This window comes from Scyliorhinus canicula, chromosome 5, assembly GCF_902713615.1.
Source record: "Scyliorhinus canicula chromosome 5, sScyCan1.1, whole genome shotgun sequence".
Classification (NCBI taxonomy): Eukaryota; Metazoa; Chordata; class Chondrichthyes; order Carcharhiniformes; family Scyliorhinidae; genus Scyliorhinus; species Scyliorhinus canicula.
The window spans coordinates 174,077,101-174,101,111 of NC_052150.1; the positions used below are offsets into that span (position 1 = coordinate 174,077,101).

General features: G+C 43.5%; 1 protein-coding gene across 2 annotated transcripts in view; it reads right to left on the reverse strand.

The window, feature by feature from the left end:
* pip4k2aa (phosphatidylinositol-5-phosphate 4-kinase, type II, alpha a) overlaps positions 1-24,011 on the reverse strand; it is a 269,625-nt gene that overhangs the window by 27,669 nt on the left and 217,945 nt on the right. For both annotated transcript variants that reach the window (XM_038798108.1, XM_038798107.1), the window contains one exon: positions 8,789-8,902. In XM_038798108.1, coding sequence (XP_038654036.1) covers positions 8,789-8,902 — 114 coding nt within the window. The remainder of the gene's footprint in view (positions 1-8,788; positions 8,903-24,011) is intronic.

Sequence of the window (24,011 nt, forward strand, 5' to 3'; positions counted from 1 at the left end):
TAGGCAGCGTACCTACTGGCCAAGATCTCACATCTGAATCTGCTGGAGAGATCTGCTCAGGAGAATCCATGGCAGGACAGGACAGAATAGTGCTAGTGTTAGCTCTGTACAGAGCCCAAGGGTCTCTGGTGATCTGATGGCAAAGAAGAAACTTAACTTGGGAACAAAGCGGTATAAAGATGATTTATTGAGTTTGGTTTTGTCAATTGTGCCAATCAAATAAGAAAACCATGCCCATGTGTGTTATGTGCAGGGAAGTACTGGTGAATGAGAGAAGTTTCAGGTTTTGAAAGACAAGTGGTGGGTGAAAAGTTCTTTGAGGTTGAGACCCCAGAGTAAGTTATTAACTTGCAGTTGACTTCAAATATAAAGACTACGTTGCCTGTGACAGTACATTAAAAACATGCCAAATGTTTGAGGTTTCAGCATTCTGGAGTAGCACCTCCCAGGAGTATTCAGTGCAGAGTAAAAAAGCATTTTGTTGCTATTACCCTTCACAATGACCTACATGTGCGAGGTTGGATTTTCCATTCTCACAAAGATGAAGACGGCGCAAAGGAACGGGCTGAACTCTGCATCTGATATGCACATTACCCTCTCCTCCTGTGAGCTGGATTAGAGTGAGATTGTGAACATCAAGCACACTCCCCTTTCGTATTAAAGGTAAGTGAACATGGTGTGTTGCAAAGGGCAGCTGGTGTGGGTCATGAAGGTCGGCTGCGTGGGTCCCCGGAAAAAAAGGTTGGTAAACGCTCCTCTTTGGAGTCTCCTGCCATGATGGAGTTCCGGGTAAAACAGTTGCTTTGGGAATCTGGTGTCAGGAATTCGAATGGTATCTCGCACCCAGCAAAGCTGGTTTTGAGTGATTAGCATCTCGATGTTGGGCATGTTGACTCAGGAGAGGACAACCTGTCTCGGCATCAGATTGAGGGGATCTTGTGAAGACACCACTGGTTGTACTTCTCCAGTTCTTTCAGATGCGGCTGTAGGCTATTCAATTCTCCAAAGCGCATAGGAGCGAGAAGATCACTGCTGCCCGGTAAACCATAACGTTAGGTTTGAGATCCTGGTCCTCAAATACTCTTTTCCTCAGTCTGCGAAGACTGAGTTGACACACGGAAGGCTACATTTTTTCTCCTACATCAGCTTTCATCGAGAGGAGGAATGCAAGGCACACAAAGTGGCCCACACTTTTCAGGATCTCACCGCTAAACCTAATCTATGGGAGGGAGGTACTGTGCTGTGAAGCTGGTTGGAAGACGACCTTTGTTTCCTGGCTGTTCAGTGGAAGACCATTTTCTCAAGCATTGGAGAAGGAGTCAACAATGATCTGGAGCCAGTTTCTGAGTAAATGCACAGAAGTGTCATTTGCATACCAAAACTCAAACCCCCGTTGAAAGTAAATGAACACAATATCAGTCACATTACTCTCAACAACCTTCTCCGTTAATACATTCAAGCACTGAATCTAATTAGGCAAACAGGATTTGCCTTGAAGAAATTTGTCTTGGCTGTCATGTCATTGAATAATTCATGTTTTTCCAAGTGACAATTAGATTTGTCCCAGGTTATTATTTCTAAAAGCGTATCCACCACCAATATAAGCCTAAATGGCAGTTATATCTGGTCTACCCCCTCCTCGTTTTTTGAACAGACTGTAACATTTGCAACTCTTCAGCCCTCTAGCATCACTCTCATACCCAAGGCGGATTAGAAAATGGTGGTCACGCCCTCCGCTAGTTACATATGTATGAATACACATCACCTATTCGAGGCAATTAGAAATGGGTAATACATGCTGGCCTTATCAGGACTACCCATGGATGAATAAGAAAACACATTGACCTAGATTGTTTCAGAATAGGACTAACTTTTGTTGCGACCAAAGATGTTATTTGCTGAGCGAGCCAAATCCCAGAGGGAAACTTGTCTTACCATACTATTTTTTGTAGTCTGAAAGCGAGCAGAAAAAACTACTGATCCCTGAAGCATAGAACTCCAGTAACACTTCTAAGATTTAAAAACGTTAAAGATTTATGAACGCGAAGAAAAACAATTAAGCACCTAAGATTAAAGTTGTGTCAAATCAGTCTTAAAACATGCCCCACCACCACCCCCCAAAATACACTTGGTCAGAACACACAAATAAACTATTTGGCATCAACTCCCGTATAGATATTTAACCATAAAAATTCAGTAATATTACCCAAGGCAATAACTGCTGTCACTTTAGTACAGGTATACCATATGACTTCTCAAACCCTTCCAAACTGCTATAGAAATCCAAGAAATTCAGAAACAAAACTGCTTTCTGAAATAAGACTTTTCTGGCCTGACCGGATGACTGTTTCAGAATTCACAGCTTCTCAGAACAGAGCTGGTCTCAGGACATCTCCCCACACATCCACCCAACACAACCACGCAACCCAGGACATCTCCCTCACACACAGTCCCCCAACTCAGGACATCTCCCCACACAGTCCCCCAACTCAGGACATCTCCCTCACACACAGTGCCAAACTCAGGACATCTCCCCACACAACCACGGAACCTAGCACATCTCCCTCACACACAGTCCCCCAAATCAGGACATCTCCCTCACACACAGTCCCAAACTCAGGACATCTCCCCACACAACCACGGAACCCAGGACATCTCCCTCACACACAGTCCCCCAACTCAGGACATCTCCCCCCACACACAGTTCCCCAACTCAGGACATCTCCCTCACACAGCCACCCAACTCAGGACATCTCCCCCATACACAGTCCCCCAACTCAGGACATCTCCCCCTCACACAGTCCCAAAATCAGGATATCTCCCCACACAACCACGGAACCCAGGACATCTCCCTCACACACATCTCCCTCCCCCCAAATCAGAACATCTCCCCACACAACCACACGACTCAGGACATCTCCCCCATACACAGTCCCCCAACTCAGGACATCTCCCCCACACACAACCACACAACTCAGGACATCTCCCCCACACACAGTCCCACACTCAGGACATCTCCCTCTCACACAGTCCCAAACTCAGGACATCTCCCTCTCACACAGTCCCAAACTCAGGACATCTCCCCCACACAGTCCCCCAACTCAGGACATCTCCCCACACAGTTCCCCAACTCAGGACATCTCCCCACACAGTTCCCCAACTCAGGACATCTCCTCCATACAGCCACCCCACTCAGGCATCTCCCCACACAGTCCCCCAACTCAGGACATCTCCTCCACACAGCCACCCAACTCAGGCATCTCCCCATACAGTTCCCCAACTCAGGACATCTCCCCCCACATACAGTCCCCCAACTCAGGACATCTCCCCACACAACCACCCCTCAGCTTTTCTTAAATATCCCTTTTTCCCTTGTACGTCTGATTCCATTGTCCTCATGGTTCCTCTTTGAATAACTTTTCCAAAATATAACACTATTTTATTGCCTCCACTTTCAGGTCAATAGAACTTAATAACTTTCTCCTGTTTACTTATAAAAACCATTCTAAGTTGTAAAAGTCCCTTAAACTCTCTGTTGAAATTTAACAGCTAGAAGCCAAGTATCTATCTATCTCCTAATGCAAACTTTAAACCCCAACCTTTTTACTTGTAAATCCAACTTCACCATAGCCTCTCATTACAAATGCATGCCATTTTCCTTTTATCTTTCAACTCTCAGACAAACTGTCTCTATTAACCTTTGCCTCAGCTTAATTAAGTCATGTATACACACACACACTCTTCTTTACAGAAGACCACCAAAATATAAAAAAGAATAACATCCATCTTTGCACTGTGCAATCTAAAAAACAATGTAATATCCTTCTGCTAAATTGGAGGTGTCTGCCCTTTTAAGCCCATCATTTCTAATTGAATAGATAAACAACACAAGAGGTGGGTGATTTCATACAAAGGTTGATTGCTCTTCAATGTTGATTATGGGCTTTGGTATTTTCTCTTCCTAAAGAAAGTTCTGTTAAATCTAAAAGAGTACAGCACAGAGCTTTGCATTTGATGATGTGTGATGGGCATGCAATAGAAAGGAAATACATAGGTAATGCTTTGGTGAAAGTGCAAAGGTTCCGTTGTCTACTCAACAGAGAGTCAGATGTGGTATTTATAAAGACAGTAACATTGTAACAAATAAAACACTATATAATATTAGCTATTGTAAGTACTGCAGTATCTCTTCGACATCTCAAATTTCTATCTTTGTTTTTTCATATATGGTGGTGGGGTTGGATGGTAAGTTTCTGAGAAATTTGCATTAAGGAGTATGCTATCTTTGTGGTGCCATGGGCATTGGAATGCATGCCGACATTTTCACTAGAAGCATATACTAAAATATATAAATATGCACCACATATTATATTATTATCCATAATAAAATCATACATAAGCACACTCTTCCTGCTAACATTTTCCATTATAAATTCCTACAGTAGCTCCACTGAAGGATTAGGCTATAATTATAGCATGACACGTTTAGATAAGCAGATACCATTTTAAATATGGACATCAAATTTTCTAATGGAAATATAAAATTAAGAACAGCATGTATGCTTTTAAAATAGGGTCTCCTGCATGCCATGGTTCAATTATATCTGCCCTGTCTGCCTGCTTCACTTCAAAGCTAGACTTGATTATCGTTCCCTGTGTGCAATTCCATGGAAAACTGACCAATATGTACGCATATGCTGACAAGCAGATCTGTTGACATTGCCAATGATGAGCCAGAAGATATATGCTGTTTCATTAACAGTGTTGACAGTGAGAGACAGAAAAGGGTTGACAGGAAGTACATGCTCTAATCAAGATTTTATAATTCAGAGTTATAAATTGATATCCATTATAGAAATAGAAGGGTGTATAATAGGGTTAGATTAGGAGGAGTATGGGAAGACTTTTGCACAGCGTAAATGCCAGCATAGAAAATTGGGCCAAATAGCCTATTTATGTTCCATAGACTCGATGTAACTTGATGTAACACATATAGGGCGGGATTCTCCTGAGGTCAATGGACTTTTCCATGGTCCGCTTCCCGCCCGTGGCGATCGTGCAGCGGACGGGGCAGAAGAATCCAGCCCACAGTTTGTACTTCCTAAACCAATTGGGACATTAAAAATTTATGCACACTTATTTCTTAAACTTATATACAAAAAGGTAACATCACATGAAGAATATAACAGATACCCAATAACGGATTTCGAAGCAGTATTTTAATTGATGTGTTTAAATCAATTTAAGACCACAATATAAATGGCTTATAATACCAAAATTACTATCATTATTTATAATAAGGTTTTCATGTTCTGAAGGGTTTTAATATCGTGCAGACAAATGGCATTGGAGAGGAAATTGATAGTGTTCTACATTCTTAATATGTGATGAACTTCATATGATAATTCTCAGATAATGATTAATGATCATGTCTCCTTCAGTGCTGGATTACTGAGAAAATTGCATCTAGAGGATGTATATCAAACAGTTATAATTTTGAGATGCCCTAATGAGGTAGTTGATAAACTGGAAGGATGAGCTTTAAAAGCTAATCTTGCTCATTCCTTACTTTTCTTATGTTCTGCATCTGTCCAAAAAGTATTTTGTTTATTATGAAGATTACGTTGACTGTCCAAAAAGTATTTTGTAAAAATGCAAAGCCACAAAATTACTAATTTTATTTTTAATGCGTGTTGGAATTCTGTTATTTCCAACAAGTCAGCCATTTACTTAAAACCCCAAGTGCCACAGAACAATACTCATCACGAAAACTACGTCACACCACACATTTAATTTGTACTTTGCTCATTTATAGCCAATTGAAAGAGAGAATTAGTGCTCACTCTAAATGCAGTCGACCAGATTACGCTGTTTGTTATGAAGAGTACATTGACAGTCCACCTGCTAAATGACCATTTTAACAACGGCATAATGCAGGATGAATTTAAGTTTAGTTGTCATAAGTTTTCTAACATTTTCATCAATATGGCTTACATCATAGTAGCCTGGCCCTTTAAATGAGATATCTGTGATAAATTATCAAAATGTAAATAAATTAAGTAGGCATTTGGTGTTGTGTTAATTAAACTATCAATGCTAATACAATGCAACACATCTTACAAAAAACTTCCACGCAATAATTGAGTCAATTATCCAGGTATCCAAATATCCCAATCAAACACTACCAGAAATAACATGAATTGGGCAGATAGGATCATAGAAGAGATGGTATATAATTTACATATTTTTTGATGGAAAGCACGGATTGAAAAGTGAAAACAAAGTTGTTGAAGCCAATTGTGTTTTTTAGTGCCCTTCTGCACTCCCTACTGTATTATTTTGAGTACTGGTGGTTCTTTAAGGGTTGTGGAAGATATAGAAATAGAAAGTTTCAAGAAAGTACCTTTTTCAATATTTCTATGAAAAATACTCTCATGAGTAAGCTAGTTTATTTTATTAATAAAGGGTGAGCCCTTGAAAATGTCAGTAACAAGTAAAGTAAAGTATCAAAACAAATTATGAGGGAACCTGCCCAGATACACAAAAATAACTAAGTAAAACTGAAAAATGAAACAAGGTCTGTATGATTCAATAAGGCACTCGGAACCAGAGGGAAATTGACGGGTTTGGGGAAATGTCAATTTTATTGAAATCAATGAAGGTTAATAGTGGGCAGATTATAAAACTGGTATTCCTTCTATTCCTGATATTCTCCCAATGGTGGATGAGATTTAAATCAAAACCAATGCATTAATTTGCAAGAGATATTTTATTCAGGCTGCGATGCTGCTGGTATATTTCAGTCATTATATTACATTACATTATATTACAGAAATTATAGTGTGCCCACCATCACCTGACCCTCTCCATGCCATGACTCAGGTTCTGCATCACTGAATCAAGCTTTGGCGTTTACCTCCAATTAATTTGTTTTGTGAAAGAGGTGAACTCCATTGAGTTTAGAAGTAGGTTGGACGTAATCCACTCTCCATAAGGCCAGTGGTGACACCTTCAATCACCCAAAATCATACCTGGGTTTGGGGTGGATAGTTCACAAATATGTTTACATATAGCTTCTAATTATAATCATTTGGGCATTAACAAAATGGCAGACAGTATATGCACTACGGTATACAGAAATGAAATAACTGTGATAATGATTCAAAGAGAGAGGCTCAAAAATCAATCAACTTACCCCATAATACACCGAGTCTCATCTTAGTTCTGTGTATGGGCAATATATTAGTGCATAAGCAGAAAAGATCATGGGCTTGATTCTCCATTTCAGCGGCTAAGTGCCGGCTCAAACAGAGAATTTGTGGGAGGTTTACGGCCAAATAATTGGCGCCAACTCCTCACCGATTCCAGGACTGGTGAGGGGCTAGCAGCAGCATCGGGTAAAACCCCCAGCTCCCGTGCTAAAAACAGCAGGAGAATGTCCGGGTCCCTTGCCATGCATGCACACAGCTGATGACATGCAGCTGTTGCGCCGTACAGCGTGGCGCTGGCCGTGCATGGACCCGACAGTGCCATCTGCAACGGCACAGGCCACCCCACCAGTCCTCCCAGCCTTCACGGAAGCCCCCCAGCCAGCGGCATGGATCCCGGCCGAGTGTGGCGCCGCAGAACACAGTCCACAGCTGCCACGCCGGGTTCCTGAATGCTGAGACCACACGTGTCGCGGGCCGTCATAAACTCGGCCCATCGGGAATGGAGCATTGTGGGAGGGCCTGCCGATGACGCGCCAAAACCATTGCAATGTTGCGTGATGCGATTATGTCAATTCCAAAGGGGCGGAGCATGGCTGACCAGTGTCAAACTGGCACCGGTCCCGATTTGGTTGTCGGAGTTGATTCTCCACCCAATCGGCAATTACAATATCGGCGTCGGGCAACGGACAATCCAGCCCCATGTATATGTTATTATAGAGAAATTTAATTGTCCATGAACGCAGCAGATTTCCTTGTGCTGCTCACACTGGGTGCCAAAGAGGTAGAAAATGTCCAGAAAAAGATTTACTTTTAAGGTAAGTCGTCATGGGCAATGAGATTGGTGTATGGCCTATAAGTGTTCTAAACATTAATGAAGTACAATCCTCTGCAATGAGTGTTGCATACACCAGGACCACACATTTGGAAATGGAATTTATCTTATACAAATGCAGCAACATACATGCAGATAAGGCCAAAGTAAGAACCTTAGTTACTCATGACAGGCTTAAAAAACTGGGTCTATTTACTTTAGAATGGTATAAACTTGGAGGTGATTTAACAGAAGTTACTAAAATAGTTAATGGGCTCATTGATAGATTATTCCAGTTTGGCATACTGGGAGGGACCAAGAGACATGTATTCAAACAATGCAAAAGTAAGGATCACATAGATCTTAGGTGGTTTCCCTTCTCTCGGAGCATAGTGAACCTCTGGACTGAGTTTCTGGCTTGTGTGGTTTAGACAGACTCTTTCAAGGTGGGAGATGGACAGGTTCTCAGGTGAGATCAAGATTATCTCATATAAAAGGTAAACGAATTAACAGTTAATGTACATGTGATTTGGACTGATTTCCAGTGCCTGACGTAGTTGGAGAGGAATTTGCCAAAGTTATTTGTCCCTGATGGTTTTTTTTCTCTTCTTGGAAGTTACAGGACTGTGGGGTATGCAGCATCTAATCGAGATATTCCAGAGGTAGACTTGATGGTCTTTTTTGCATGTCATTTCTGTATGGTGACATGTACTTCAATCATAAGCAGAAAAACTCAAACTATACAATCCTTATTTGGGTTTCTCACCTCAACATCCTTCTTGAGTTTTTCAAGGAACATTTTTTTGTTGTTTTCATCAATGCAAATTTTTTGCCCATCATTTATAAAATCATTGTCCTTGTATGTTGGCAGCTCCTTGGCCTGTAACAAAATGCACAGTCAATCGCAAATTCTTTAGTCAAAGTAAGTGACAGATCATGAAAATCTTCAATCTATTTCTGATTAAAATAACGTTCAATTCACATTTGTAAGCGTATTTCAAACAAATAGAAACGCAAAATGCTTTCCTAAATTAAGGGAGTTGGGTCTGAACCAGAGGTGGCGCACTTGAGCTGATGCAAAACAGTCACTGACATAGTGGAAGATCAAAATTTGAGCAAATGCAACATTTGAAAAAACACAACAGTTTGTCTTCTGAATTAATATTCGGTATTGTCACCTAATCATCCCTGCCCCAACATGATTCTGCACAAAAATAAATACACCCTCAAGCTCAATGCAAAATTATCCCAATTGGAAACAGCAGGACAACCAAAAGAAGCATCTGTCTAACAGTAAATGGCCTGGAGTTTTGATGCAGTTGCACTTTTTAAAAAAAGCAGTGCGCCTGAAATTGGCAAAAAACAGCGCAAAACACATCGCAGAACCTTTTTGTCCGGCACAACTTGAATTTCATGATCTGTTGTGCAAGTTTAAATGACCTTTTGTGCAAGTTTAAAATACATCATACTAGGCGCCAGTCTAGACTACAAAACTGGCCATGTTTCCCAAACTGATATAATCACCACTTGAAATCTTGCTTGATTGGTGATTGAGGAGGATATTAAAAATCAATTTTTGGGAGCACAAGGACACTAATATAAACATTTTAAAAGATTTTGAATATAATGTTGCTCCATTTATTAAGTAACTGGCTACCAAACAGCAATAAAACTAGCAAAACATTTGGTGTCGCTTTTATTAAACTTCATTTCCAGTTATTTAAAATATGGGTTACACACAATGTGGATGAGACACTCTGATTAAAATATTTTTGTAATTATCTCATTGTCAGCTATATTAATAGAACTATATAGAGTTATTTAAAAACAAAAGGATTTTTTTTAAGCAAGAATGTTTTAAAACATTACATCCACAAATGATTGCACTGGTTAATGGCAGACTGTGTGCTAGGCGAGATATAAATGAGAATAAAGCGAACAAAGAACAATACAGCACAGGAACAGGCCCTTCAGTCCTCCAAGCCTGTGCCTGTCATGATACCACCCTTGGCCAAAACCCTCAGCATTTCCTAGTGGCATATCCCTCTACACCCATCCTATCCATGTATTTGTCAAGATGTCTTTTGAATGCTGTTAATGTATCTGTTTCCACAATCTCACCTGGCAGCGTGTTCCAGGCACTCACCACCCTCTGCGTAAAAAACATGCCTCGCACATCTCCTCTAAACTTTGCTCCACGGACCTTAGACCTATGACCCCTGTGACAGACCCCTCCACCCTGGGAGAGTACCTGCCCTTCCATTCTATCCATGCCTCTCACAATCTTGTAGACCTCTATCAGGTCACCCCACAATCTCAGTCATTCTAATGAAAACAGTCTGAGTTAGGCAAGAAACAGGAGATTAAAAAACATTTCGCAAAACTAGCATGATGTTGGCGCAATTTGCACCTGGATCGCACACCGCATCAAAAGAGGAAACTCTACCATGATATAAACAAATGTGGCAGTATTTGCTGAGTCAGAATGTTGTACTGCCCAATAGCAGAAAATTGAAGCTATTCTGATTGGTTCTTGATGGAATCCATTTTTTGATGGTTGCCGAGGGGGCACTCACCAGAACTCTATCCGTATCATTTTATTCAACTTCCTAGCCTGTGTCTAATCCATTTCTAAGAATGAATTCTTCCACTCTTCCATTCAGCCAATGTCACTGGACCAGTAATTCAGAGACCCAAGCTAAGGATTTGGGGACATGTGTTCATATCCTATCACGGCAGCTGGTGGAACTTAAATTCCATTTAGAAAAGATCCTGAATTGAAAGCTAGTCTCAATAATGGTCACCATAGTCAGGATTTTCCAGTCCCACCCATGACGGGAATTGTCATGAGCAGGACAAAGAATTTGAAGGATAAGCCAAAAGTCCGTTGACTTTGGTGGGAATTTCCAATGGGAACTCTCAGCCCATGAAACTTTCATTCATCGTCATGAAAACTCATCTGGTCACTAATGTCCTTTAGGGAAGGGTATCTGCTGTCCTTACCTGGTCTGGCCTACATGTGACTTCTGATCCACAGCAATGTGGTTGACTCTTAACTGCCCTCTGAAATGACTTAGTATGCCACTCAGTTCAAGGATAATTGGGGATGGGCTGGCCTTACCAGCCATTCCCACATCCAATTAAAGAATAAAAAAACCCTTGAATCTAATTTGCTTATGCCCCAATTTGTTTCCTCTACTGCTGCCCAAAGCCCCTTCTATGCCTATAACCACAGGGAATGGTTTCTCAAATGTTCCCTTGACTGATTCTTCTGCCCATCTTTTGTACACTTCAACTAATCAAGAACTCTGGAGTCTCTTCCTGCATAAAGCCCCACACAGTCACCAGTCCTGCTTCCATCCTTGTTCAGATCCCTTGGATCCTGATGCCCACTTCAAGATCCTTGTGCTGGATTTTCCCTTTCCAGTATGTTTGAAGGTGAGTGGGGAGGCTTATAAAATTCAGTGTGTAGCTTGCCCACTGCCTTCCTTCCTGCTCCCAACCTGTTTCCCATTTTACTTTGGTGTGGTGGAGATTTAGGTGGCACACCTGCCCTGAGCTGATTAATGGCCACTTACAGGCTCCATCCTGAACCCACCATTTTTTTTACACATTGCAGAGGGAGACCTATGTCAAGTGGGTAGCTAGCAGCTTTTACTGGGTGGGCTGGTGTCAGGCAAGTGGGGAGAGATCACCTTTGGGGAATCCAGTGTCCATCACCGGCATCTCTAGCTCCTCCCCAACCCCCCTCTCCACAACTCCTACCATCTCCCCTCTCCCAAATGTCTAACCCCTTGTCTACATTGAATCAAGCACTCGCTTGGGCCTGCAGGAGTGGGGGCCCACCAATATCCTGGATTGACCTCCAGTCTGGCCTCCATGCTTCCTCTTCGTCGGGCACTGGCTACAGTCCCAGCACTGGTCAACGTTCGAAGCTGGTGTCGCTGGGAATACAAGAGCTGATTGGATTGCTTGGTCGCACTTTGAGACAAAATTTCCTCTCTAGTTGGGGCCTTGCTCTGGGCAAATTAATACCCTGCTGAGCATAACATGAATGCAGAGCAGCCAGCTTTTTCGTGTGTGTGGTGATCCACCACTGTATATATGTGTGTGCCTCTTTTAGGGGATGTACTATAGTACCTGCTATTACAGGTTTGCCGGTAAGCCCCTGCCGGCTAGCTCCGCCCACAGGGAGCAGTATAAATATTCATAAGCTCTTCTGAGCTACCATTCTACAGCTGCAGTTGAGGGAATAACATCTCATGGTAATAAAGTCTCTTTTGTACCGTTTCGTGTTTCTGTGTGCAATTGTTTGCGCATCAATTTATTACCGTGAGATTTCCCAAATCATGGACATCAGAATTAAACCCGACCGCCTGCAGCTGGATCCGCAATCGCTGAACGCCAGGAAAGATTTTAACCACTGGCTGGCTGTCTTCGAGGCCTACATCACCTCAGCGGACCCTTCACCATCGGAAGCTCAGAAAGTGCAACTACTTTACTCAAGGTTGAGCTCCAGCGTGTTTCCGCTGATACAGGACGCGCCGTCCTACGCCCATTCTATGGAACTGCTCAAAGAAAACTATGTCCAGTCGGCGAACACTTTGCTCAACACTCTTGCCGTGACAATGACGTTTCTTTATGGGTAATTTATGCACCTCATTCTGTATCTTCAGTTCCTCTGACATTTGGTGACTGATCAATCTTCATCCTCCCTGTTCTTAATATCGGAGCCTTATCTTTCAAACTTTATGACTTAACCTATTGAATTCCCTACTAAAACTACCTTGAAATGTAGAGAGAGACAGGAGCTGCAGAAAACCTCTTGCTTCAATAATGCCGTTGATCTCTCCCTCCCTCTCCAGCTACCTTTAATGTTTTCCTCTCTGGCTTGGAAAATTCACAGCTCTGTGTGGAGCACTACGAGGTGGTGACCATGAAAAAAAAAAATTGGTCAGTAATTAAAGGAGAGATTTCAATATTTTGCACGTATTTAGGAACACAGAAGACGACCATTCAGCCTGTTCCACCTTTTAATCATGGTGAATAGGGCAACACGGTAGCACAGCGGTTAGCACAATTGCTTCACAGCTCCAGGGTCCCAGGTTCGATTCCCGGCTTGGGCCACTATCTGTCCGTTCTCCCCGTGTCTGTGTGGATTTCCTCCGGGTGCTCCGGTTTCCTCCCACAGTCCAAAGATGTTCAGGTTAGATGGATTGGCCATGCTAAATTGCCCTTAGTATCCAAAAAAGGTTAGGTGGGGTTACGAGGACAGAGTGGAGGTGTGGGGATAGGGTGGAGGTGTGGGCTTAGGTAGGGTGCTCTTTCCAAGGGCCGGTGCAGACTCGACGGGCCGAATGGCCTCCTTCTGCACTGTAAATTCTATAATTCCATGAATCTGTACCTTAACTTCATTTCCCCACCTTTGCTCCCTATCCTTTGCTCCTTATCCTTTGCTCCCTTTATCGAACAAAAATATTGATTTCAGTCTTTAAAAATTTAATGGGCCCAGCATCAAAGCCCTCTTGTGCAAAATTATACCTCCTGACTTCACTCCTAATTTGAACGTTATTCCTTGTCCTGAATTTTGGATTTACCCCATCAGAGGAAATAGAGGAGCAATTTATTTTCATAGTGCCGCTTTTAGGGCTTCAATGCCATAAGAATCATGGGGAGATGGTGGCCAAGTGGTAATGTCACTGGACTAGCAATGCAGAGCCCAAGGTTAATGTCCTGGGGAACCCTGGTTCAAATTTTACTACGGCAGTTGGTGGAATTTAAATTTAATTCACTGAAAGCCGGTCTCAGTAATGGTGACCATGAAACTATCATCAGTTGTTAAAAACCCATCTGCTATCCCAACCTAGTTTGTGCCTCTGGACATCAGTAATGTGGTTGAATCTTAACTAAAATGGCCTAGCAAACCACAAGGGTAATAAGGGATGGGCAAGAAATGCTGGCCCACATCCCACGCAGACCATGCAGGTAGCGGCTTGCAACCCTGCCTGCACCTGAGGATCAAGGCAAATCTTTATAATGATGCTAGCAGCAACATCACACAAATGGATGTCTCCCCCACAGTTTATTTATAATTTAAAAAACCTCAATCAAATCATCTCTCAACCTTCTAAAATGAAGAGAATGGCAACCATGTTTATGCAACTTGTGCTCAGAATTTAACGCTTTAAGTGTCTATCATTCTGACAAATCTGCACCCCAACCGTGCCAAATTCAATATACCTTTCCTGTTCTGATGAATGGTAATCATTTACTTGAAACATTAACTCCCTTTCTCTCCACAGATGCTGCCTGATTATGCAGAGTAATTCCAGCACTGCTTTATTCCAGATTTTCAGCATCTGCCATATTTTGCTTTCGTTATATTCTACCTATGGTTCAGCATCTTAAACTAAACACATAACTCCAAAAGTATGATTGAACATACAACTGAATCCTCACACTTGGATTACAATCCCCATAAGATTAAAATCAACACACAAACACGCTTTCAGATTACATTTGGTATCGGTGTGCTAGCTTTTAGTGGATTTTTATATTTTGGCGCCCATATTCATTTGTTCCAGTCTTTCTCCATTAACAAATTCCAATATATCTTTCCAATATAAGAACTTCTCTGTATTGAATACCGTCTGCCATAGTTCACCAACTCACTTAGTCTCTGTCCTTTTAAAATGTTCTCCTCCCATCTATACTATACTATATTGGGCAACACGGTAGCATTGTGGATAGCACCATTGCTTCACAGCTCCAGGGTCCCAGGTTCGATTCCGGCTTGGGTCACTGTCTGTGCAGAGTCTGCACATCCTCCCCATGAGTGCGTGGGTTTCCTCGGTGTGCTCCTGTTTCCTCCCACAGTCCAAAGATGTGCAGGTTAGGTGGATTGGCCATTCTAAATTGCCCTTAGTGTCCAAATTGCCCTTAGTGTTGGGTGGGGTTACTGGGTTATGGGGATAGGGTGGAGGTGTTGACCTTGGGTAGGGTGCTCTGTCCAAGAGCCGGTGCAGACTTGATGGGCCGAATGCACTGCACTGCTTCTGCAGTGTAAATTCTATGATAATCTATGATACAACTTTTTATGCCTCCTAACTTACTGTAATCTTAAAACATGGATATATAACTCTATTCTTTCATCCAAGCCATTAATACATATGGTGAATCATTAAGACCCCAGTACAGATACCTGGGGAACACTATCTGCCATGTCCTTCCAATCAGAGAATCTTCTCTTTGTCACTATTCAGTATATCCTTCCTCACCCCATTACCATGCTACAAGGCTACCCCATTTCTGTGAGGTTTAACTTTTTAGAATTATCCTTTTTGCAGGTCCTTATCAAATGTTTTCTGCAAGTTTATATAGATAAGATTCATCGAGAGCCGCCTAACCTCCATGCTGGAAATAAATCCACTAGACTAGTAAGACATGATCTTAACACAGGCATATTGACTTCCTTTAATACATTTGGCCAAGTACTCAGTCTGTGATGATAGATTCCAATAGGTTCTTTATAATTGGTACAAAACTGACAAATCTGTAATTATCTAGTTTTTACCTTTTTAAACATATATCAATTGATTATCAATTTGTAGATTCTAAATTTTAACACAAAAAAGACTATTGTTAAAACATTTTAAACTTGTGGAGGCGGTGGGGGAGGGGGATGGAGGGAGAAGCATTTATTAACTCAACAAAAACATAGAACAACATCCTACTTGCATTCTTGGTTTGAAAAATAAAGTGTTGATTTGTGGATTAGCAGAGGCCAAATATTATCATATTAAACAATTTCAATAAAGTACTTAAAAAAAAGTACTTAAAAAGTGGTAAGTCACTGCATCAGTGCCAATTGCCAGTCCAGATAAATGGGGAGGTCATCTGGCTATAACCCACCTGCCAAAGTGAAAAAATTATCAACCAGCATTGCGGTGACCCATGCAATGTGGGAAAAGCCAAATGAGAAAGAATAAAGTACTTCAAAGTCACAAGTAAGCATCTTGTACGAGTAACACTCATGATAAAATATCTCTACAGCACTACCAGTCAATCAAAAAATAATAAATTCAAATTCTATTTATAAAAGGGAGAAATATATTTGGTTTGCACTTTTCTATTCTATTTCCCTGGGTGGGTGGATCATTGCTAAAGGGGAAAGGGGACGTGGCTTTGGCTATCACAGATAAGTTGTAAATTTCAATAATGGCAAATTGAAGACTGCAATGCAACAGTATCACACACATGGACTTCACTGCATTTGCTGCAATATTTTATTTAAATACTAAATATCAGTGCAAAGACAATTCTGATTTTAATGTCATTAACCTCAAGAGCCCTTCAATTTCCCATGCCACCAGCTTCTCCAATATAAAATCTATTTTTAATCTAAACTACAAAGCAGACTCGGTAATGCAAACCTGCAGTCCCTGATCTCTTGCATTATATAATCTAAAGGCCAATACATCTCTTAACCAATATTATGTATTTTTAAAGGGAGGTTTAATTTATATGGCAAAATCTAACCAATATAATGTAGGCAAATGGCAAAATCACTGTGCCTTGAAGAAAACACTGAACTCAACTCCTGAGGTTTCATTTGATACATCAGAACAAAGTCCCATTCAATAGCGAAGGAATGGGCGATGCTTCATAAATGGAATTTAACAAAACTGGTGGAGGAGGTTAGGGAGGATCTGAAGAGGTGGGACACGATGCACTTGACTTTGGCAGGGAGGGTCCAATGTCTGAAAATGACCATTCTGCCAAGGTTCCTGTTCATATTCCAGACACTCCCGATCTTTATACCGAAGACCTACTATCAAAAACTGGAAATGATTATTTAAGACTTTATATGGGTAGGGAAGGCGTTAAGGGTTAAGAGGACCCTATTGCAGAGGCAGCAGGGAGGGTTGGCATTGCCGAACCTATCACATTACTATTGAGTGGTGAGCGTGGAGAAGGTGAGGTGATGGTGGGAAGGAGGGGATAAAATGGGTTAGGATGAAGGGGGAATCCTGTAGGGGGTCCAGCATAAAGGCTATGGTGATGGCAGCATTGCCAATGCACTGGGCAGAAACTCAGGGAGCCCAGTGGTACAGTTCACAGTAAAGATCTGGAACCAGCTGAGCGGCACGGTAGCACAGTGGTTAGCACTGTTGCTTCACAGTGCCAGGGACCCAGGTTTGATTCCCGGCTTGGGTCACTCTCTGTGTGGAGTCTGCACGTTCCCCTGTGTCTGTGTGGGTTTCTTCCAGGTGCTCCGATTTCCTCTCACAAGTCCTGAAAGATGTGCTTGTTAGGTGAATTGGACATTCTGAAATCTCCCTGTGTACCCAAACAGGCGCCGAATGTGGTGACTCAGGGATTTTCACAGTAACTTCCTTGCAGTGTTAATGTAAGCCTACTTGTGACAATAATAAAGATTATTATTAGGAGGCACTTTCGGATAGAGGGGATGTTGTATGAAAACCACGATTTTGTGCCGGGGGAATAGATGGCACATATAGGAAGTGGAGAGAAGTGGGGCTGGTTAAGGCAGCCAACATAATTAAGGACCCCACGCACCCCAAACATATTCTCTTCCACCTTCTTCCGTCAGGAAAAAGAGACCAAAGTTTGAGGTCACGTACCAACCGACTCAAGAACAGCTTCTTCCCTACTGCCATCAGAATTTTGAATGGACCTACCTCGTATTAAGTTGATCTTTTCTCTACATCTTGCTATAACTGTAACATTATATTCTGCAGTCTTTCCTTCCTTCCTTACGTACGGTATGCATTGTTTGTATAGCATGCAAGAAACAATACTTTTCACTGTATACTAATACATGTGACAATAACAAATCAAATCAAATTAGATGACGCGGGCAAGAATGAGTGTCCTTCCAGGGGGTGGCAGACGAGTGTGAGAGTGTGGGTGGGAACCAGCGAATCATGCACAGATGTTCTGGGGCTGCAAAATGTTGCAGAGATTCTGGGCAGGAGTGTTTGCGGCGCTAGCAAGTGAGCCGGACCATATGGTGGAGATCTTTGGGATATCGGAGAGCCGGAGCTGATGGAGGGGAGGAAGGCCGATGTTGTGGCCTTCGCCTCTCTGATTGCTCGGTGACGAATCTTATTGAAGTGGCAGTCAGCAATGCCACCGCGGGTAAAGGCCTGGCTAGGGGATCTGTACGACTTTCTTCGGCTGGAAAAGATCAAATACGAGTTAAGGAGTTCAGCGGCGTGTTTTGAGGCAAGGTATGGGATGTTCATGACCATGTTTGAGGAGTTGTTCGTCGTGGGGTGGGGTAAAAAGAGGGGAAAGATTTGTTGGGAAGTTTGTTTCCCGAATTGTTTATCTATTGTAACTTTTCATATACGTTTGGAATCAAATACATTTGGAACAAAGTCCCATAGCGAGCGTGTTTAGCTGCATGTTTCCTGGCGCTCACAGGGCCAAGAAGCACATGGGTAAATAACCCGACACACATTGTATCAGAGGCCTAAGCAGGGAATGTCAAGGCCGCACATAGCCCCATTTTGTACACTGGGGACCTCCGCTTGCCGGAACTCCCCAGTGTTGCGTGAGATTGGGACACCATTTTCAAATAGCGTCCCAATTTCCAAGGCTCCCAAAGTGATCCCCAACCTCCTCCCAACCTGAATGCACTATGGGAGGGCCCCTGGCCCCCCAACACCCATGAAGGGCACCCCCGGCCCGATCGCGTGCACACAGAAATGTCAGCTTGGCACTTTGGGAGAGCCAACCTGGCACCATGAAGTGCCCATGCCAGCTAGCGGTGTCACCTGGGCACCTTGGCAGCACCAGGCCAGCACCCATGTGGCACTGCCAGGGTGCCTAGGTGGCACCAGCAGTGCCAGGGCACTACCCTGCCCAAAGGGTATGCAGATGGGGGCCTCCGATCCCTGCGGAGTCCCACACGAATGCCATTCCATTGCTCGCCAGAGGTCTCTGAGGCAAAGTGGATGAACTCCAAAGCCGTAGGTACCTCAGGAGTCTGCACATTAGATCAAAGCTTACTGCCTCGCTCTAATATGCAGATTTGCCAAAAGGTGATCCCGCCTATTGTGGCCGGAATTCCCCTTCCAACATCTTGTTAATCGCGTTGGAACTCACAAGGCGTGGTTGCCGGGTCGATCCCGGGAGTGGGGTGTTCCAGCATTCAATGACCACACTGCGCTGTAGCGAGCTGCTCTTCAATCGCAGCGTGACTGTAGGATTGCGTCCATTATGTTTGTGTTTATGTCTAGATGCAATGATGGTATTAGTTGAAGCTCATTATAAATGTCTACTGTAATTATGAAGTAAATTGTATAACTGTTAGTGACATTTAAAATGTTTCACTGTTTTTAAACTGTTTAACGTAACTCTAGCCCACTCACTCCAACTCTATATAAACACGGCTGTGCTGACTTGCAGTTTACACCATCTGTCCACAGCTTTTAAAAGTTTTAAAAAAATAAATTTAGAGTACCCAATTATTTTTTTTCCAATTAAGGGGCAGTTTTGCATGGCCAATCCACCTACCCTGCACATCTTTTGGGGGGTGAAACCCATGCAGACATGGGGAGAATGTGCAAACTCCATACGGACAGTGACCCAGGGCCGTGATTCGAACCAGTGTCCTCAGCGCCGCAGTCCCAGTGCTATCCACTGCACCACATTCTGCTCCTGCCATCTGCCCATAGTTAAGGTATAATTTGTAATGTAATGACTAAAGGGCCAGAATTTGCTGTCAGAATAAAAGCATGTGAATGATCACCATAATTTGTGGGTAAATGGTATAGCAAAGTTAGGCGAGGAGCAGATGCTTATTTAAATGCGAATATCCAAAAGTTGCTGTCAGAACTGCATCACTGCGTAGTTAGCTTCATAAAAGTGGAATCTTGTCCTCTGAACCTCCCTTTCTTTGGAAGAGACTTGCTGGACGGAATTCTCCGCCCTCTGGGATTCCCGTTTCCCACTGGCAGTGCACCCCCGCCCAACGGGTTCTTTGGCAGCGTGGGGTGCTTTCAATGGGAAATCCTATTCACAAACGACGGGAACAGAGAACTCCACTGCCAGTGAATGGCACACTGCGAAGAAACATGCGGCTAGGGAGCGGAGTATCCCCTTTGCTTTGCTACTGAAAGTTATGTCTTGTCATTACAAGCACAAATATTTTCATCAACATGGTGACAGTGAATGACTGCCCATCAACCTTTCAGGCACTGAAATGTAACTATTACACATACAGTTTACAGTGCAGAAGGAGGCCAGTCAGCCCATCGAGTCTGTGCCGGCCCTTGAAAGAGCACCCTACTTAAGCCCATGCTTCCACCCTATCCATGTAACCTAGCAACCCCACGCAATCTGTTGGACAGTAAGGGGCAATGTAGTGTGGCCAATCCACCTAACTGCACCTCTTTGGATTGTAGGAAGAAACCGGAGCACACGGAGGAAACCCACACAGACACAGGGAGAAAATGCAAACTCCACACAGTCACCCGAGACCAGAATTGAACCCGGGTCCCTAGAGCTGCGAGGCAGCAGTGCTGACCACTGTGCCACCGCGTTGCCCACGTATGCAGTCTCATTCCTTTAGGTTTTGAATTTTTCAGGAAACTGTAAAAGCGCTACATTGTAGAAGAATTCTTAGGTTTTTTTTCCTCTTTCAGTCTAATCTTTCTTCTCTATTTCTCTCTCTCTATCTTACTTGACATTGATTTCACCCCTTTAATACGTACCCCTTCTCAGTCCTTCCTGCGTTTATTTCCCAATCCTTAAATCTAATTAGTTAAGGTGGTACCCTGTTAATTTGGTTCCCTGATGCCCTGTTTCCCTCAATGCCATTATCGGCTTGCACTTTTCGCAACTTTGTGGACACAGTTGTGAGGTGAAAGGTGCAGGGGCACGTCTAATTGATGAATCTGCTGCGGGAAAATCTGGCCCATTATTTTTCTATATCTAGGTAGCAGCTTCTTGGAGAAAAGATACATCGCAAGGGATTTGTCGAATACTTCATCTGAGAAAGGTAACATTCTAAACCCCAGGTGCTAAACATATCCTTCTGTAAACAGGAAACACAATTTACTAACAAGTGTCTGGAAGATGCAGCATTGCTAAAGATGCAGTTTGTTTTAATTTTTTAAAACATTAAACTAAATTCTCTCCAAATTAGAAGCTGAATTTATTTTGCCATTAAACTAAACTGCCAGTTCATATTAGGTGTTGAAATAGTAGCAAAATCCTAAAAATATTTTCTAATAAATTACTAAACTTTTGTTTAGTTCTTACTGGCAATACAGATAAACAAACTGTTACTAGGAAAAAGGGCTGAATGGCATAGAGAGTTAACCTATTGTCCTTTCAGTTCTGGGGCCGTAGAGACTCAAATTTAGCACAAACCAATGGGATGGAAATACATCTTTTCCTCTTGATTGAAAGAATCCTACTTGACTAAGTTTAAGTGGATGTTGGCTCCTTGCCCCAGAGGACAGAACAGCTTAAATTCCAGCACAAATTGGAACAAAATTGACAATGACCAGGAGGGCATAGTTTTAACACTTGGGAAGAAATTACTGATACGATCCAGCCAGATCAGAGTGAGTTCCCCACTACAGATGGTTCAGATTGTATTTCACTTAGGAATACCTATTTATAATTTGACCCTCCATTTCTGTAATGACATTTCTCTACACATTGGTGTATTTTTGAACCCTCTCATGGATGTGGGCATCGATGGCTGGGCCATCCCCAATTGCCCCCGAGAGGTATGTCGCCGTAGGTGCACAAATTCCCTTCCCCTTCACCAAAAGAAGAAACTCAAATGAGTAAAAACTGCTCAATTACAACTGTCATTCTCAATCCAAACAATGTGTTTTTTTCCCCGGGTGCACAGACAATGTCAACACGATTGCTTGATGTTATGGGAATATTACTCAGGAAAAACTTGTTTAGCTCAATTAAAATTGTTTCCCAACTAAGCAGGTAAAATTGAGTTATAATTTCCTGCAGAAACCTAAGAGGTCATTGAACTCTCAAAGCCAGCAATATTCGAAGATGGAATCATAAAGATTCACAGTACAGAAGAAGGTCATTCTCTTACGCCTGCATTGCATGTTAATTAGAACAACCTCAAACTAATTCCACTGCCCCAACTTTTCATGATGCCCCTGTACCTTAGTCTATTCCAAATATGTATTTATATAACAATGTATTATTTATCAGAAAAAACATTGTTCCATAATAGCAATGAATATAGTATATTGCAAAGGAAAATATTCTTTGCTGAAGCAAATTCCTGAATTAATTTTCTATTTGAGTTTGACGTATTGTGAGGACGTAACAAGCAGGGTACATGAAAGGGAAACATTAGAGCTATTGCATTTTAATTTCCTAAAGATATCCGGTTCGATAAGGTGCCACATAAAAGATTGCCACAAAAGATAATGGGGCAGGATTCTCTGGACAAATTTCTAAGCCTGGTAGCAGGCGGGAATTGCAGCGTGCTTCCCAGCGCTCGATCCAACGAGGCCAGCAACGGAATTCAACATTAATTGGTCCACTTAACGAGGCTTCACGGGCTTCCCGTCACAAGTGAAGTCTCATCAGCTGATTCGTTGGGACCGCACTCGCCAGCCCCCCGCTAACAAGGTCGAGCAGCATTGAAGCAGCACTTTCTCAGACAACCCCAGCCAGCTCGCAACAATGGCGCAGAGGAGACCAGCCCCAAGATTCTGGGGCGCTGACCTGGGGAGGCTGCTAGACACTGTGGAGGCCAGGAGGGATGGCCTGTTCCCCCGAGGGTCCAGCCAGTGCTACCTGGGATGAGGAGGCGGTAGCTGTGAGCTTGGGGAGTGTGGCCAGGAGGACTGGCCTTCAGTGCCAAAAGTAGGTCAATGACCTACACCAGGCAGCGCGAGTGAGGAACACCAACGCCCCATCCCCCACCCCCAACCAAGGGACCATCCACCCCCCAACTCCCCATGCGACCCCCAACCCTCACTTCACCCCCCTCCCCCTTCAACCCTTCCCCACCCTCACAACATTGTGAACCACGAGTGTGGCTAATGAAAAAAATGAAATGAAATTATGCCCTCTCTGTCTCCCCTCAGGGAAAGCTCTCGGGGGAGGGGGGAGGGGGGGGGGGGTCAGACTGCCAGAGGGGTGCCACAATTAAGAATCCTCACCTTCTTCGAAGAGCGTGCCCTGGAGGTGACTGGAGTGGCCGAGGATGGATCGTTCACCCACGCGGAGGCTGGAGGATGCCGTTATGGTCTGGCTCCACCCAGAGGACCTGTCAACCGTGAGTTGTTATTGCCTACTGTCTGACCCATCCCTCCCACATGTCCATTCTCCCGCAGGTCCTCCAGCTGACGGCGCCGGCCCATCCCGGGCGGCACCCTCTCCTGCCTCCCAGAAGACCACCTCGGAGGATAGCTCTAAGAATGCAACCGTAGTCGCGACACAGCTGTCATCCCCACCCTCCACCAGCACAGATATACACACCTCGGTGGGACATGTTAATGGTCAGGCTTCGGTGGCACAATCTGGTGAGCACCACACTGCTGCTGGTACACATCAGGTGGAGGCAGGAACTTCCAGGTGAGACAGTAGTCGGAGGGCTGCTGGATCCCAGGACCCAACTGGGTCCCAACCTGATGCTGAGCCTGTGGTACAGAGGTACCCAGAGCTGATGGAAATAATAGGGAGCAGTTGAGACATTCAAAGGGAGATGTCAGTGGCACTCCAGCAGGTCCATAGCCACTTGGAAGAGTCCTAGTGGCTACGGGTACAGGAGATGTCGCTGGCAAAGCATAGCACCGAGGCCAACACTGTTAGGGTGGCGACCGCAGTGGAAAGCCTGTTGCACAACACGGCACCATTAGTTAAGAGGTCCAAGGCATCGCACAGTCGGTGATGCCCATGGCTGAGGATCTCGGCAGAATGTCCAACTCGCTAAAGGATGTGATCCAGTACCAGGCTGACCT